The 18,049-nt window shown below is 44.2% G+C and overlaps 2 protein-coding genes across 2 annotated transcripts in view; one reads left to right on the top strand and one right to left on the bottom strand.

Moving 5' to 3' along the window:
- LOC114594632 (calpain-2 catalytic subunit) overlaps window positions 1–1,033 on the bottom strand; it is a 33,200-nt gene extending 32,167 nt beyond the window's left edge. The window contains exon 1 of the mRNA XM_028724558.2: window positions 545–1,033. Within this exon, the coding sequence (XP_028580391.2) occupies window positions 545–781 (237 nt within the window). The 5' untranslated portion in view covers window positions 782–1,033. The remainder of the gene's footprint in view (window positions 1–544) is intronic.
- A 16,157-nt stretch (window positions 1,034–17,190) lies between these two features.
- Window positions 17,191–18,049, top strand: part of LOC114594633 (calpain-8-like) — a 40,693-nt gene continuing 39,834 nt past the window's right edge. Inside the window, exon 1 of the mRNA XM_028724559.2 lies at window positions 17,191–17,515. Within this exon, the coding sequence (XP_028580392.2) occupies window positions 17,279–17,515 (237 nt within the window). The 5' untranslated portion in view covers window positions 17,191–17,278. The remainder of the gene's footprint in view (window positions 17,516–18,049) is intronic.

Raw genomic sequence — 18,049 nt, 5'->3', positions numbered from 1 at the left:
AATTCGTTCCGGAGGTCTGTTCTTAACCTGAAACTGTTCTTAACCTGAAGCACCACTTTAGCTAATGGGGCCTCCTGCTGCCGCCAGAGCCCGATTTCTGTTCTTATCCTGAAGCAAAGTTCTTAACCTGAAGCACTATTTCTGGCTTAGTGGAGTGTGTAACCGGAAGCGTATGTAACCCGAGGTACCACTGTATTTGCAATGCAAGGGATCCCATAGGATCTTTAATTTAGGAATCCAGGCCTTCTGAACAGAAAGTTCCACCCCCAGTCCCAGTTGCTAGTTACACTCAAACTCCCAAAGAACTAAGTTCAGGTTCAATTCCCCGCCCCCGTTTCCAGCTCTCTTATTCTCTCTCTCTCCAAACCGAATGGAGAATCCCGTTCTCAAAACCGCCTCGTAACGATTACCCTCTTTAAGTCTTTGTTATGTACTGAGTTGAGTAGGATCCAAAGTGCAGCAGTCTGATTGGTCCTAGAGCAACACTTCGCCCCCATCCCACCAAGGGTCCCGCGTGAACACGCGAGCACGTCTGAACGCCTACCGTCGGCCTCTTCCACACGATGCCCCTCGTTTTGGAGGAGTTCGGTCCCAGCTCCTTGTAGCCCAGGGAAGAGGCGGCCGCGGGGAAGGAGGGGTCCTGGAAGAGCTTCCCCGCCTCGAGGCACTCGTCCCGCAGCGCATGGAAGTCCTGGTTTAAGTACTTCACGGCCTTGGCATTGGAGCCTAAGCCTCGGGCGACCTCCCTGTCTTTTGCTAATTTAGCTGCGAGACCCGACATGATGGCTGTTCCCTTTTGTTGCCGCCGCCGCCGCCGCCGCCAACTCCGGAGCTGGACATAAAAATGCGAATCTCCACGCAAATGACGGCGGCGAAGAGGGCTGCCGATGATTCATGCAACGGGAGGAAAACTCTCATCACTGCGCTCGGGGTGTGGCCGGGTCGGCCTTCGAGATCCAGGCGGTGCAAGCGGGCCTGTCGCCCACCAGTTCTCGCTGCAGCTGGGCCGAGGGCCGCTGTAGGCGAAAGGGGCAGCATTTCCCGCGCTTTTTTATGACTATTGCAAAGAGAAGAGCAAATGTCCTGCCCGGGAGGGGACTGACGCCTTTCCACACACAAAGCTGTTTTGCCAAATTGTCACACGCGCCGTTATAAGGGCGCGCGCCTTATGAACTTTCAGCATTTCACCGATGAATATGGAAAGACTCTCAACAGCAGCCTTATTCTCACATTCTCCCCATCTCTGAGGCTGCGCGCCTCGAGAGGAAACGAGTGCGAAGCAAGCAACATCCTCCGCCCCGTAACTTCCCTCTGCCTCTCTCCTACCCTCGCCAATTGCTGGATCCTTGCGAAAATTACTATGACTGAATAATTGCCTAGGAAATCCTGAAACCTGAAGCGTGCTTGCTTGACAGTTAGGTCCATTGGGGAGGCAAAGCGAGTAGTTCTGACTTCAACAGAGAGAGGAAGTTTGGAATGGAATTCTTCTCATTCTGAAGTTTAACTCATGGGACCAAGTTTGCTCTTCAGGCGGAAATCCAGTTTTCCCCTTCTGTGTTCATACAGAAACATGATGTGCTGCCACTGGTCTTTAATTATTTATTTCCCCAGTATTTGGCATGCCATTTTTCAGGACTGAGACCTCCCAAGACAACTCACAGAAACAAGACAATTCCACTGGGATTACAATTTAAAAAAACACAAAAACAATTTAAAATCTGTGTGTAGAACAGCTTCCCCATTCCGCTCTATTTCTTTGTTAATTTATCTTAACACTGCAAACCTATCAGAAGTAAATCCCACTAAGTTCAATGGGACTTACTCCCACTATGTGGCAAGTACACACAAGAGCCTCATAATGCCTCCAGAAGGCTATTGAGGTCAACACGGCACTGGATATTTACTGGATAATGCAGAGGACTCTTGTCTAAAGAGAGTTATTAAATCTTACTGGACCTCTGGATCCAGGATTCTTGGGCAGGAAAGATATACTTTAAATGCATGGTGTGTATGCGGGTTCAGTCTTTGATGAGGGACTTCATCAAAAGGTTTTTAGAAGTTCAAGGATCCCAAGGGATGGTTTGAAGGCACACAAGGCCATCACCTTGTTGAAGCTCAGCAGATCTGCTTAGTACAAGCCTGGTGACTGCCTAGGAACCACATATATGCACGATAAAAGAAATACAGTATGGGACATAAATGTAAATAAATAAATAATGAAATTGTTATGTACTGAAGTTCTCACCCTGAGCCAGCAGGGGGATACTGTAGATAGTTTTCACTCAGGTCCACACATGCAAATAAGGGATTGAAAGTGACGTTCAGTGATTGGATAGTTACAGAAAATGGTTACTGTTGCGTTGTAGTGGAGCTCTATATAAGCAGGCTGGCTGAACCCTTCAGTTCAGTTCTGTTCTGGCCTGTGAATAAACAAGAGCTGTTTGAAGAATCGCTGTGTTGTCTGATATGTTCACCCACAACTTAACAGAAATTAGTAGCAGATCAACCCTATTTGGTCACTCTCAGATGACTCCAAAGTGTTGGTGAGGCAAGGCCTCCTCAGCAAGTTTTATTCATTCTGTGTTTAATAATTATTGCTTTAATTATGCTTTCCAGCAAGGCAATTGCGAAAGCGTTTGTGACCCCCCTGTCTCCACTTCCTATTATTATTATTTATTAAATTTATATACCACAATTCACCTGAAGATCACAGGGTGGGCTACAATATAAAAACACAAAAATGCATAACATAGTAACAAACAAAAACAATATCCCCACCCCACAGTTTAAAAGGCCATAGATTGTTTAATTAGCCAAAGGCCTGGGAGAAGAGGCATGTTTTTGCCTAGTGCCTAAAGATATGTAATGAAGGCACCAGGCAAGCCTCTCTGGGGACAGCATTCCACATTTAAAAACCCCCAAAACTCCATATTTTAAAAATTCTACATAACAACCGCTGTGGTAGCCTCCTATGAGAGTTCTGTACCACCTCTGCTTAGCCGGCTAATGTTTGAACTGGTTTAAAATATTAAAATTGGGAGTTTCAGGAAAGGGCTGGAGGGGAAGGAAGCTTTAAAACAATCTACCCTATCCTCTTCCCCATCACTTTTCTGAGTGACATCCACTTTCCCCTGCATAAAAGCTGTCATGCACAGGCCCAGTTTTGAAGCAGGGAATGTAGGCTAATTACTGGCCAACTCAATATAACACACCAGAATGTCAAACCTTGTAAATAAAAAAGCATAACTAAACAAACAAAATGTAAAATATTTTCTAAAGCCAGGAATGTAGGAAATTGCCTGAGAGCATACCTACTATTTACTTTTTCTCAGACACACAAATTCCCACCAAGACTAATTATTTTGTTTTGTTTTCTTTCTTCTCACTTCCTTTGATTTCAGCTGTTCCAAGTGTCCCTGCATACCAGCAAAAAACCCTATGTTAATCACCGTCCCAGTGCTGTCCCATGGAGATGTTAGGGTTATCTTGTTAATGGTTTGTTGTTGTGAGTTGCTGGAGCTGTCATTCTGCAGGTTTCCGCCTGCTCCCTCAGATCTCTAAAGGTTAAATATTTGAGACTGCAATCCTAGGCCCCATGGGTAGCAGATATGGTGCCATCCATGGTCCCCTTTGCTGGACTATCATTCTCTTAACTCCTGACAATTGGTCGTGCTGCCTGGGGCTGATGGGAGCTGCAGTTCAAGCACATTACCTAGCTCTGCTATACCTGGTAGTAAGCGTTCCTGAACTCAATATGGGGCATATTTCTGCGTGGACATGTACAGGATTGCATTATTGGTGAGTGCATGAAGAGTGTCATCATATGCCTCAATCATTAGGTTGCACTGGACCGAGTTGCATCTGGGTGGGGTCAGGAACTTCCCTTTGCTGTTTTGTTATTAAGGAAAACAATAACATTATTGTCTAGCTTCCTGACCGGAATATCCTCTAAGTCTAAGCAACCTGAGGGCAATCTGTGGCCTGCATGCAGCCCTCAAAAGCTTTTTGTGTGTCTCACACAGGTGCCCATCGCCCTCTACTGACAAATCCCATTCCTGCCAAATCTTGCTGTCTCCCCAACATGTGAAGTCTGCTGCTCCAGCCTTGCCCAGAAGCTGTTTGACAGACAAGGAGGAATGAAACTGTGAAGGGGAGGATGATGTATGGGGAGCAGTTAACCAACCACGTGCATGCATGAATACCCCCAACTCACCACCAGCTTCAACCCCACTCAGTGGGCACACAGCACCCAACTGCCTGCCCACCCACAGTGACATGTGGTCCTTGAGGGCAAAAAGATTGCCCACCCCTACTTTGAGCTTTGGAGGCTGAGTATATTGTGACTCTATAATGCATGTGTGCAAATCCACCTTTTGCAGACATTAATGTTTCATGGGATTCACCACCTGCCATTTCATACACTGCAGAAGGTGAGGTTTGTCTAATTTTTAAAGCCTTCTAAGTTGGTGGCCATCACTGCCTCTTGTGGGAGTGAGTTCCCTAGATGAAAGGAGTACTTTCTTATATCTGTCCTGAGTTTTCCAACATTCAGCTTCATAGGATGTCCATAAGTTCTAATGTTATGCCATACATAATTTTATAAACTTCTGTTGTGACACCTCTTGCTTGCCTTTTCTCTAAACTAAAAAACCTCAAACTCTGCAATCTTTCCCCACAGAGGAGTTGTAGCACCCTGCTTGTGGTTAACGCTTAGCTGGAATGAAATATTCAACGCAGCAATAGAGAAATTAAAATAATAATTTATTTGTCAGACAAATAAATGAGAGGCACAGTGGTATATGGTTACCAAGCTCTGGCCTGCCTTCCTGCCATTATGGCCAGCACTTATATTCCCTTAATCCAGCCCCCTTTGCTCCTCCTTGGGCTGCCTCTGTCCAATCAGCCTGGTTGGATTTCCTATTGGCTGTTTGCTAGAACCAATCACAATAGATACACCCATTTCCTTCTATCCTTATAAGGGAGACAAAGAGCTATATATAAATGACAAATAAGTAATAATATATCTTACATGGAATCTTAATTACCAGCTCACCTCTTGCCCTCCTTGCCCTATTGCCTTCTAAAACAAATGGTTAATCTTAAATTTTTATCTTAAACATATGTCAAGGATCTTGAGTTTCACATCAACATTGAAAGATCTCCTTCATTTGAAGGTTTCTAAACAAATGCCTGACAACTATATATCAGGACCGCCCAGATGGCGTCTTCCTGTCCGGCAGGGGGGCTAGGCTGGTGGCTGACTTAATTTCAGGATAAATACAACTCTTACAACTATATGAAATAAGAATCTAGCATTTCTTAAATCCTTTGCATAATTACATTTAAGCCAATATATTTAATACATAATATATATAGCTTTTTAAAAGGAAAAGAAATCTTTGCAGAGTAAAAGGATCTCAATTTAAAAAGAAACAAGGAACAGCTTTTAAAACGCTTCCCAAAATACCAGCCAGCCAGATGCTTAGCCTTTTTGACCTTTAGGCAAATGACTCTTTGTATATTGAGAGGCCGAATGGCAAAACCTTACTATTTACCTACCACTTTTACAACTTAGTTGTACTCTACAGCAAGCAGGTCAGTGACCTGCTTCTCAGCCTTTTTATGACCGCAATAAACCAGGGGGCCCTTTGCTTGCCAGCTGCTTGCTGGAGCCGCTTGCTGGTTTTCTACCTTGGAAGAAACATTATTTTTAGAATTTTAGGAACCTGATCAAAATATAAGCCAATATAAGCCTTGATTAAAAATGCAGTCTATATTCAGATGCCACAGAGTGGCTCCATCACCACAACCATATTGGTTGCCCTTTCTCAAACCCCTTCCCACTCTACAATATCCTTTTTGAGGTGAGGCAACCAGAACTGCACAAAGTATTCTAAGTGCAGTCACTGCAGAGATTTTTATAATGGTATTATGATATCAGCAGTTTTACTTTCGTTTCCAAATGTGTTTTATTTTCAAATCCTTTCCAGATCATTGGTCCATCTACCTCAATTCTGTCTACACCAGAATTGAGTGCCCTCCAGGTTTTTGGACCATAACCATTCCTGATTATTGGTTATTCTGGCTGGAGCTGATGGGAGTTGTAGTCCAAAGGCCTATGAAAGGGACCTCGTCTTCTCACTCCCACCAGAATCTTCCACCACAGACACTTTCATATAATGTTTAAGGAAGTCTTCCATAGGAAGACTGTACAGGCCAGGTTGTTTGTTTGTTTTGCATCTAAATCCTGTCCAGCTTTCCTAGACTAGAGCCTTTTCTGACATTAGAAAGAAGGCAGAAGTGTTTGTGCAGGAAAGTGACAGTGCTTGTTTGTAATGTCCAAAGCTTTTCTATGCCTTGGCCCAGCTAGCCTCTTCTGCTCAGTTGCAGAATTAGGACCTCTCAAACCAGCAATTCCAAAGGAAATACAGTACAGAGTTATGATGCTGGGCTTTTATTTGATGGCAACTCACTCTGTGAAGCCATGAGAATCAGATCTCTTCTTCATTATTCCAGCCCCCCCACTCTCAAAATCCCCACTCTCCTCTTCAAAAAACTGCAGTTTCTCATCTGACTGTAGTGCCATTCTGCAGCTTCTTTTAGCTGCTCTGGAACAGCCAGGCCCACTGTTTGGGTAAAACCTGGCAGCTGAAATTGCCAGGAATTTTGCAATTACATGGAAAAAATGACTTGGAAGAACCTCATGAGCACAAAAAATAACACTGGAATTCTGTGACCCCTCCCGTCTCTCCCACTGCACCGAGTTTGGCTCAAACTGCCAGAGGGTGTGGGCAACACTTATGTGTTTGCTCCTCCACAGCTGCAGGGTTCAGTCTTGTTAGTAAAGCTGCAAAGCAGTGCTGCAAACACATTAAGAGAATCGGGCAAGCACTACAAACAGAGCTCTCTCTCTCTCTCTCTCTCTCTCTCTCTCTCTCTCTCTCTCTCTAAAACCTGGTAGTAATATCAGTGATGAATTTCAAATCCCTCCAGCCCTTCTCTCCCAAATCTAACGGAAGCGGATCCGAAAAGTCGCTGCTGGATGATTTATTTCTTTCCATTTATGAATCACTCCCTGTGAAACACCTCAAAGTTATTTAACAATAACAACATCGACAATGAAAACAATGTCATATATAGTGAATACAATTTCATATATGAAAATAATTTCAAACTCTTGGAATTGTTGCTCTGTGAGGGGAGAAGGGATCTTCTAACAACTCTCAGCATCCTTTACAAACGACAGCTCCCAGGATTTGGGGGGGGGGGGGGAGCCATGATTGTTTTAAACAGTAAAATAGTGCTTTAACCAGTGCTTTTTTCTGGGGGGAATCAGGGCTACGCATACCCCTAAACATTTTGTGAATCTTTGTGTTTTTGTCTATTTACTGTATTCATTTTTCCTCATTTGAACTATAAAATGGTGATTTTCTTGAGTCAAAATGAGAGTACCCCTAAACATTTTTTTTAAGGGGAAAAAAGCACTGGCTTTGACTATGGTAAAGATAAATGTACCCCTGACTGTTAGGTCTACTCGCAAATGACTCTGGGGTTGCGGCGCTCATCTGGCTTTATTGGCCGAGACAGTTTGTCCGCAGACAGCTTTCGGGTCATGTGGCCAGCATGACTAAGCCGCTTCTGGCAAATAAGAGCAGCACATGGAAACACCGTTTACCTTCCCGCTGGAGCAGTACCTATTTATCTACTTGCACTTTGATGTGCTTTCAAACTGCTAGGTTTGCAGGAGCTGGGACTGAACAACAGGAGCTCACCCCTTCATGGGGATTCAAACCGCCGACCTTCCGATCGGCAAGCCCTAGGCTCAGTGATTTAGACCACAGCGCCACCCGCGTCCCTATTAACTGTATGGTAGGGAAGACTAAAGCATAATTTGCCAATACAGCCAGCCGTACTATGTGCAGGGTAAGGTAACTTGTTTCAGGTGGTACCATGAGGGGAGCAGGAGAACATAAAGGTAGGAAATGGTTGTTGGCATCCGTCTGTCTCTAGAGACAATGGGGTACACCTCCTGGGGTGAAGTCAAACCTCCAGAGAATCACAGCGCCTGCTGTGGCTGCAGAGCCCAGTAACTCATAACTGCCACTTCCCACAATGTTTTTGCTGTGTTGTTGTTTAGTTGTTTAGTCGTGTCGGACTCTTCGTGACCCCATGGACCAGAGCACGTCAGGCACTCCTGTCTTCCACTGCCTCCCGCAGTTTGGTCAGACTCATGTTTGTAGCTTCGGGAACACTGTCCAACCATCTCGTCCTCTGTTGTACCCTTCTCCTTGTGCCCTCCATCTTTCCCAACATCAGGGTCTTTTCCAGGGAGTCTTCTCTTCTCATGAGGTGGCCAAAGTATTGGAGCCTCAGCTTCACGATCTGTCCTTCCAGTGAGCACTCAGGGCTGATTCCCTTCAGAATGGATAGGTTTGATCTTCTTGCAGTCCATGGGACTCACAAGAGTCTCCTCCAGCACCATAATTCAAAAGCATCAATTCTTCGGCGATCAGCCTTCTTTATGGTCGAGCTCTCACTTCCATACATCACTACTGGGAAAACCATAGCTTTTACTATACGGACCTTTGCTGGCAAGGTGATGTTTCTACTTTTTAAGATGCTGTCTAGGTTTGTCATTGCTTTTCTCCCAAGAAGCAGGCGTCTTTTAATTTCGTGGCTGCTGTCACCATCTGCAGTTAGCAGCACCAAATTGCCTCTCTGGGGTGCAAGCCTGGGCAGTGTGTATGGAGGTCCTGAGCTGACCAGACAAGTTCAGCCTCACTAATATGGTCGAAAGGACAGCAGAGCAATGCATTTGGCACGAGATTGGCTGCAGGAGTTTCTGGAAGGAGGCATACAAGACACCATCCAATCATCTATTTGTGTAGTGTTTACTTCTTAGCCTTCTCTTCTCCTGCAAATGTGCCACAAGGCAGCGGGCACAGATCTTTCCTCAGGGTTTACTCCTGAAGCCTTTCTCATCAATGAGTATATAATGCATTCAAAAATACATACACTGGGGAAACATTTGCATGAAAATGTTGATATTACTGAAAATAACATACAAAAATGTATTAGGGAAAATTTCCTACCAGCGTGTATAATAAGAGAGGTTTGCATTAAAATGCTGACAAATTTTCAATAGGACTTAAAAAAAATATGCAATCAGGTGTATGTGGGTGGGGGGGTGGGGGAGATATACAACACAATGAAACAAAACTACTAGAATATAATTAAATGAAAGAACAGAAATACCCAAGGTCAAAGAGAGAGAGTTACAAAATACCTTTTCCTGTAATAGCCCTTTACTATCCATTATGCAAGTACTTTTTTTGATTTACAATTTGCTTTGGGCTGAGAATGAATACATAAAACTGGTGTTCGTGATTGCAATGAAACATGTACAGGCAACTCCCAATTTACGCGTGTCCGATTGATGTGCGATTGCACTCGCATGCATGGTGCAGAACCCAGAAGTGGCCTGAAAATGTCAATAAAATGTCACTAAAAGGGCGGAACGGGGCAGAACGCTTTACGTATGCCCCACCAAAGCACGTGGGCTTACGCAATGTAACTCCCCCACAAAATGAGGATTGCCTGTATAGCTGCTCTAAGTTAAGATCTGCATCTTCGTTGATTTCCCATAACCCCTCATCCTTCTACTTTTCACCATTCCTCGTGTTTCTGCATTGAAACCAAAAGGAAGCAGTTGATTTGAATGCAAGGCAGATTTCAGCCAGGCCTATTTTCTCCCATATCTAATGCCTCATGTTTTTGCAAAACTCTTTCCTTATTTTGATCATTTCCTAAAGCATCGTTTCTGTCCGCTCTTGTCATGTTGCACAGCCAGACTCCTGAGTGCTGCAAGCAAAGTGCAGAAGAGATGCTCTTGAAGCCTGGACATGCTAATCCGTTTGCTCCAGTCCCCTTTGTTCATCCTTAAACCGCAAGCTGCTAATTTGCTGCCATCTCGCTTCTCAGTGTGCCTGCTCTGCTGAAGACACTTCCTTCAGTTCTGTGATGTTCTGCTCCCAGAAACTGCTGAAGCACAACTGCTGCCAATTTAATATTATGTTGCACTGACAGGAAATTTAAACCAATTGTTTGCATAGTTGTTGCTGAGTCGGGAAGTCCTTGGAGCCAACCTTGGCTCCTTCTCCTGCACAGAGTGCTTTTGAATATTCCATGCTGCATAAACAAATGTTTAAGAGCCATCTGTCCTTCATTTATAAAGGGTGTGCCCATATGGATCAGTCTGATATCAGCAGCGTGCTGGTGAATAGCTGCCCCCACCTAGCCATCCATACTGTTGTGCAATTGGTTATCCACTGTCCCTGGTCTTCTAGGGAAGGGGTAGAGAATCTGTGGCCCTCCAGATGTTGTTGGACGCCAGCTCACATCAGCCTCGGCCATCACAGCCAATTATTGGGAATGATGGGATTTGTAGTTCAACTTCTAGAGCAGCCTTTCTCAGCTTTGGTTCCCCAGATGTTATTGGACTACAACACCCATCATCCCTAGATAGCAGGACCAGTGATAATAGATAATGGGGGTTCTAGTCTAACAACATATGGGGACCCAAAGCTGAGAAAGACTGTTTTCTACAGGGTCACAGGTTTGCCACTCCTGTTCTAGGGGGCATAGCTGAAGCACTGCATGTGGCTCTCATATAGCTTTGAATCACATTGCACAAAAGGCCTATCAAGTGCTACTATTATAAATCAAAATTCTTGTTTAGAAAGGCCCTGGGAAGAAAAGAATCAGGAGGCTCACTCCCAGTCCAGTGCTGCTGTGGATTACCCTGTTGGGTTATACTAAAGGCAGGGGTACTGCCCTCTCTTCTTCTTCTTCTTTGTCTTTATTGTGAGGGGGAATAATTATTGTGGGTGCTCCCGGGTGATAGCAGGAAACTCCAGGAGTAGGGAGCATGTCATTTTGCCCCATCTTTATTGGGAATCTCAGATGAGATACTCACACAATGGAAGTTGCTCCCAGTACAGCCACAACATGGAAGCAGAGAAAGGTTCGGATAGTTTACCGCTGCAGAAGATAAGGCTCAGTAAAACAGTTCTGGGCATAGATATTTACAGCTTGTAGACTTTTGCAGATACAGATACATAGAAGTACAAAGTACCACTGTTGCTCTAAATAAGTTTAGCAACTCAAGGCATAGCACTGGGCAAGTAACACTGACGGGCTAACCAACTAACCAACAGACAGACAAACTGCAGACACACAGACACTACTGAGATGACATGCATTAATCACAGATACAGCCGGGTCACTGGGCTGTTACCGTAGCAACTGGCTTGGCTGATGATACACCTGTGATTAGCTCATCCATGGGGTGATTTATGCTCATGAAGGAAATTATCCCCTTATCATGCCCAGTTATTCCAACAACCTTTTACTGCTATCTTAAATTGGGGGGGGGGGGGGCAACAGCAGAAGTGAATGTGCTGCTGCTGCCTAGAAATACAGAGAACATGACTGTCTTTGCTGTGTTTCTGTATTTTGGATCTGCTAGTAGTTATTATGGTTCCCATATGCTACTTGTTTCATTTATGCTGCTTTAAAATGTTAATTTTTATGTAGTGTGTTTATATTATAAACTGCTCAGCTATTTCTTATAAACATGGAGCAGTTTATAAGTTACTTAAAGAAAATCATTTTAAAAAGGGTGGTATTATTATTATTATTAAAAATGTTGTTGTTTTAAATTTTCTGTCCTGTCCTTCCTTCTAAAAACAGTGGCAGATAGCAAAATGGTAAAAATGCAATTAAAATAAAATAAAAGTGTGGCATTCAACTAAGATTTGCTTAGCGTAGACCATCGACATTAATGGCATGTTCATTAATTTCAGTGCATCCGTTCTGAGTAGAATGTAGCTGAATACCACCCAAAATGTCTAAACAGAGTCCCACACCCTGTCAGTTAATAACGTCAAGGCTGATGTAGAGCCCAGATTAAAACTAAGCTGAAGGTTCAGTCGACACACATTTAAGCCTTTGTCATGGGAGGAGTTACAGCTCATAGCTCTGGCTGGCAATTAGTTTTGATAGCAAGTCAGCTTGAGTAGGATGCTGCAGGATTGGCCAAGCTCTCCCCAAATTGCATTCTGGCAAATTCAGCCAGTACTCTCATTCCCCCCTTCCTCATTTTCCTCTCTGCCTTCTGCATTGCTTGGAGTGCTTTGGGGAGGGGGGGGGGGCGAGAGACAGGAAGATGCAAGCAGCTGATGGAGGAAGCCTGACCCACCTCATGACTTGAAAGGTTAAACTTGACAGTCATTAACTGAGCCTTAATTCCCCTGACAACTCTTAATGAACATGGAAATTTCAATCCCTTGTCACAGATATATGACCAAGCAGATCATCCACCCTTGATTGGGAATTAATTATCTCTTTCAAGCACTCCCTGTTGCCTCTAGGTGGTGCTTGTGCATCAATTTTCGCTTTTAATTGTTACTATTAGCAACAGTCCTTGAGAATACAGGTCAGAAGCAGCGAAGCTAAGGATCAAGTCACATATGAACATTGGGCTTGCACACAGATAAAACTCCATGTATGGGAAATTGTGTACACCGCCACTTGTGAATAGAATTTTAAGTATATAACTTGCTACAAATAATGGCTAGGAGGCCACTGTGTGCATTTGAGAAGCATTGTGCCTTTAGAGGCCTTCCAAATAACAGCTTTCTTTCTCAAAATGAAACAACACAAAGAGAAAATTCAGTTAAAGACTCTTTTCTGGATGTATTGATCTAGGCAGGATGTTCTGACCTGTGTCTTTGGAAAGCAGGGGGAAATGAAAGCAAGGACTTAAACGAGAGCCTAGAGGAAAGTAAACACTGAGTGCCGGACTATGACTTGGATTCAAATCCCCACTCAGACATAAAGCTTTCTGGGTAAATCTTGGATGATTCACTCTCTCAAGATGGGCCAGTCCAAGACATTTTGGGACCTGAGGTAAACCGCAAAGCGGTATCCCCACACACTATGGAAGAAGGAATGAGTGAAGATCGACACCAGGAACAAGCGTGGAACAAAGATCCACATCAGGAACAAGTATGGGTGGGTTGAAATGGAAATAAAAGACTGTTGTAGGGCAGAAAGGGGCCTGCTCTGAAACATGCTGAGAAGGTGCAGAGCCCAGAAGACCCCAGAGGGCAGCACCCGCCATTTCCTCCCTAGGGCTGGGAGGAGACCAGCAGTGCCTCCTATTTGCCAAGAGGCCACTGTAGAGGCAGCATTGTGGGCTTGAAGAAGCATCAGCTTCTGGCCTCCAGGGAGCTCACCACAGCTGTTGTAGCCACCGTTGTAGCCCTGTGAATTCTGCTGCCTGAGGTGATTGCCTCACCTTGCCTCACAGGTGGGCCAGGTGCTCTCAAACTAGCACCACAGGGTGATTGTAAGGAGAAGGATGGAGGACCTTTGGCCCTCCAGATATTGTGGTTGGACTACAGTTCCCATCCTCTGGAGCGGATAGAAGTTGACGTCCAACAACGTACGGAGGGCCACAGTTTCCTCATCTCTGCTGCAATGTTAATCTTGGGTGGAGGGTATAGAGAGGAAACCTTGCACAATGCCCCAAGTTCCTTGGAAGACAGGCATGAAATAAATGACAAGGAAGGAGAGTAGGGGCGTATAGGATGTAAACTGGATGTGCTTTTGTAGACAAGATTCTATCTTCTTCATCTGAAACCTGAAACAAACTGAAAAGACAGCTGGTTAAGACATGTTGAGAGGTAACCTGGCTGATAAAGTATGTTGAAAAGATAAGATCTCTGCCATTCCAACCCACATGGAGGTGAAAAATGCACCTCTTTCAGAAGCCTTTTCCCTTGGAAAGCAGCGCCTTGATGCAGTATTTACACTTCTTTACAGCCTATGTTCTTACAGCCTGCTTAAACTTCATTGGAAATGACAAATCTCCCTGCTTTCGACCAGTAACAGGCCTGTGATTTGCAGAGGATTTGATCACTGTGCTCATGTTTTGAGCCTGTAGGTGTGGGGAGAGAAAATGAGCTTTTAATGGTGGGAAACGTCCCCATGAGATAAGCAAACACGACAAAATCCAATAAAGCTCACAGAGACTATAAAAGCAATATAAACAGCAAGGAGTGGGCGTATGGTTTGGAGTGGGTAGTCCGCTTAGGCATTGCTCATAGTAATAATGTCTTTGTGCTCATAATGACAGAAACCATAACAAATTGGGATTATTAGGACCCCTTCAGAGGTTATGGAAAACACATGGGGCGGGGGCCATGCACTCAGTGCTCCTGGTTGCTGGTCAAATAGGAGGAAAATAAGCTCTGAGGAAACTTCTAATGCTGCAGTCCTACACCTCATGGATGTTGTTGAACTCCAGCTTCTGTTATCTTCAACCATTGGCCATGCTGCCTGGAGCTTATGGGAGCTAGGATTCCTCCAAACTGGTGTTTCATTTTTGCAGGTGCATTTAGTGGTGGTTTTATACTGGACTGTCCATTCACCACCATTTTATTAGTTGTTCTGCAATGCTTCCCCAATGTTACCACGTTATTACAAGTGGGGGGGGGCATGTTTGTGGTAGAGTGCATCAAAAGCACGATATGTGTGCGCACACACACACACACAAAACATTTGTATTATGGAAAGTTACAGGATTTAAGCAGCAAACTACAGGTTATGCACTGATTGAAAATGAAGCAGCCTGTCTGCCCTGAAACTTTTACAGGCACAAACAGCATTGCAAGCTGGATTGTGTATACCATTGTGAGCACAAATCAGCATGCATGCACAATAAAAAGGATATCTGGAGGGGTCCTTGTTGTCCAACATTGGGTGGGTCACAGGTGTCCCATCTCTGCTGTACTCACCTTTGAGTAAGTCCCATTGAACTCAATGGAGTTAACAGGCATGTACGGGATGGCACTGTATGGAATTAAGTAACTACAGTAAGATCCTTCCCCCAACCACCACCATCAACAAGGCCACCACAACATCTTCTTCTTGCAACTGCCACTTTCATCAGTCTCTGGGCTACTCAAAGGGAGAGCAGATTTTTTCCAGAAGGCTGCTCTGTCTACTGAAGGCCCCATGCATGCTTTTAAAGAAATCTGAACTTTCTTTTCTTTTTAAAAAGTTAAAGGTCCATTTGCAATTGAGTGCCCATACCAAAGACCTTGTTTTGAGAGCACTTCCTTCGAAAACTGAGGTATGGGGCTTTGATAGTTCTATTGTTCTGCATGTTGTATAACTGGCAACGGTAGCAATTCAACAAATTGCAGGGAAAAGCTAATTGTGTGAATCATTTCTCAAGAGCATTATAGGATCATAATGCCAAGGTTGACTGTCTGAGAATTCAATTTCACAGACTTATTTCCTGCTTTTAACTTCAATCGTTAAGTGTGTTTTCCTCACAACACAGGATTTAGTTGAAGGTGAGTCTGAACAAGGTACATTTGGGTGTTTCAACAAGAGACTCAATCATTGCAGGTTATTTGCTTCTCTCTGAGATGCAGTCCTGGAGATAAATATCCCAAGTCTTTAGGAGTGGGAGAGATTGTTTCTGTGTCCATAAGGGCCGGGTGGAAAACTTCGACCAGGGTAGCCAACGTGGTGTCGTCGAGATGCAGCTAGTCTTCAACTCCCAGCAGCTGTAGCCAGCTTGGCTAGTGGTCACAGATCTAAAAGGTGCTATGTTGACTATCCCTTAGATCTTCTCCTCTAGACAATGATCATCTAAAACCTTTAATGGTTTAGGTTATCCAAAGGACAGCCTTTATCCATGCCAGCCTACCAATATTTTGAGTTCAGCTCTGGTTGTGTGCTGCCCACTGGAGTGATCAATTAGGTTGGCAAGTATGAATGACAGGGCCTTCTTAGCAGTGGCTCCATGCTTGTAGAATTCTGTTCCAATTGAGGTATATGCAGCCTCATCACTATAGGCCTTCAGACACATCTGTTTAGAACCACTTTTTTTTTAAAAAAAGAAGTTATTGTGCTGCTGATCTGAATTGGCGCTAAAATAGTTTTAACTATCTGATATAATTCTACTATTTCAGATTCCCTGAATGGGTGGAAAAACTACCCCAAAGGAGCATGACGTGTCCCCCACCAGAGGTACTACCTCTCCCTTAACACCCCTAATACCTCAAGGATGTGTCAGACGTGACTAAACTAAGGTTACCAGATTTTTTTCAATGAATCCTTTCAATGAATCCTTTTCAACTTCAATAGGATTTTTTTCAATGAATCCTTTTCAACTTCAATAGGAATGATAGGATTTTGTCAGGGGACTGATTTGTAAATCCGGGGACTGTTTCCGGGAAACGGGGACGTCTGGTAACCTTAGACTAAACCAGGTGAGGGTAGCCAATGGGTCTCAAACCCTTGGAGGGTTAGGGACACCCCCTGCATGCAAAGACAGGCTCTGGTGGAATGAGTGGATGAAGCCAGTAGTGGGCTGAATGGTAAAGGAGGTGGTTTTTGTATGTGCTGTAGAGGGAAGTGAGGGGCAGCCCAGGAAGGTAGCCCATGATATAGGAGAAGGAAAACTCTGATCCTAAACCTCTGCTGCTTTGCAGGATATCTTTGGGAGAACAGAAGGCTAAGGAATAAACCCTACACAAATCCAGCATGGGGTCCCTAAGATGGTTGAATGGTGTCTTGTACGGCTCCTTCTGGCAACTCCTGCAGCTAAACTGGTGCGAAACATATTGCTCTGCTTTCCTTTGGACCACACTAGCAAGGCAGATGGGGGCGGGTCTTGTCATTTGGGCAGCCCATACACACTGCCCAGGCTTGCACCTTATTCTCCATGAATTGGTCTGATCTTCTTCTGAAGCCATTCTTTGAGTGAGAACATTCTACAGTTTAACTATGTGCTTTGTGAAGGAGCACTTTCTATGGGCTCTCCTGAATCGTCCAGCAAACTTTACTCCCCTTCATTTTGTTTCGTTTGTCCCCCTACCTGCAAAAGTCTCAGTTCTCCTATACACATCTTAAAATTCAACAGCTGACTAGAAAGCTAGTATCTGCTCCTCATACAATTGGAGGATACTGAATAAATGCTACAGCCACTGGAATATTTTCTTTCTCTACCTTTCGCTTCCATCGTCCTGACCCTTTCCCTCTTGTGTACATATTTACCTTTGAGTGTTTCCTCCTTCTTCGAGGGTGTTGCACGGCGTAATGTGCTTGCTCATTCCACCCTCACCTGGCCACACTTTCCACCTTGCATTTAGGCTTTAAGACCTGCTGTGTCCTTCTGCCTTGCAAGGAGTCCAGAGCTATGGCAAACGTGGCGATTAAATTGGCCAGGGAGAAGGAAGCCCTGAAAGGACTGGGCTCCAACCAGAATGCCGTGAAATACTTAAAACAGGATTTTGAAGCTCTGAAGAGGCAGTGCTTACAGTCTGGCACTCTCTTCAAAGACGAGGAATTCCCCGCCTGCCCTTCTGTTCTTGGCTACAGGGATCTGGGGCCTTATTCACCCAAAACTCAGGGCATTATCTGGAAACGACCGCCGGTAAGATTTTTACATTGTGTTCATAATCGGTCAGGTTCAGATAACATTTCATTCATCCAAGTGTTATCTTCAGACTCACAAGGATTGTAATAGTATGCAAAAAAGCAAAGGTACCGGCCTGTAAGAAGAAATCCAAATTATTATATAGTAATTTTACTTTGAACCCTAGATAGAGTTTGTTTTAATGTTTCTCTAGTGGCCATCACCTTGATCATGCAGATTTAAACAAGAATATAAATGCTGAAGCTTCTTCTCCAATGGTTTGTCCTTTCGGGACTGATAAGGTTGTCAACCAGAGCATCTAAAATCAGGGATGCTTTTGGAGTGGCAATGTCTGGATTAAGGGACATTTAACATATTGCATGGAAATATAGTGTGTGAAAATTAGAGCCATTTATTATGTTCTTGAGGTTGTGGTGGTCTGGAATAAGGGACATCTGGCAACATTCAGTGTTGAGAATGCCTGGAAATATATTCTTTGGGGATTTCCTTCTGCCAATTTCTGAGGTTTTAATAAGCTTAAACTTCGCTGTG

The sequence above is a fragment of the Podarcis muralis genome, chromosome 3, assembly GCF_964188315.1.
Source record: "Podarcis muralis chromosome 3, rPodMur119.hap1.1, whole genome shotgun sequence".
NCBI classification, from domain to species: domain Eukaryota; kingdom Metazoa; phylum Chordata; class Lepidosauria; order Squamata; family Lacertidae; genus Podarcis; species Podarcis muralis.
Note: the sequence above shows the minus strand (reverse complement) of the source record. Positions and strands in the feature narration are given on the sequence as shown.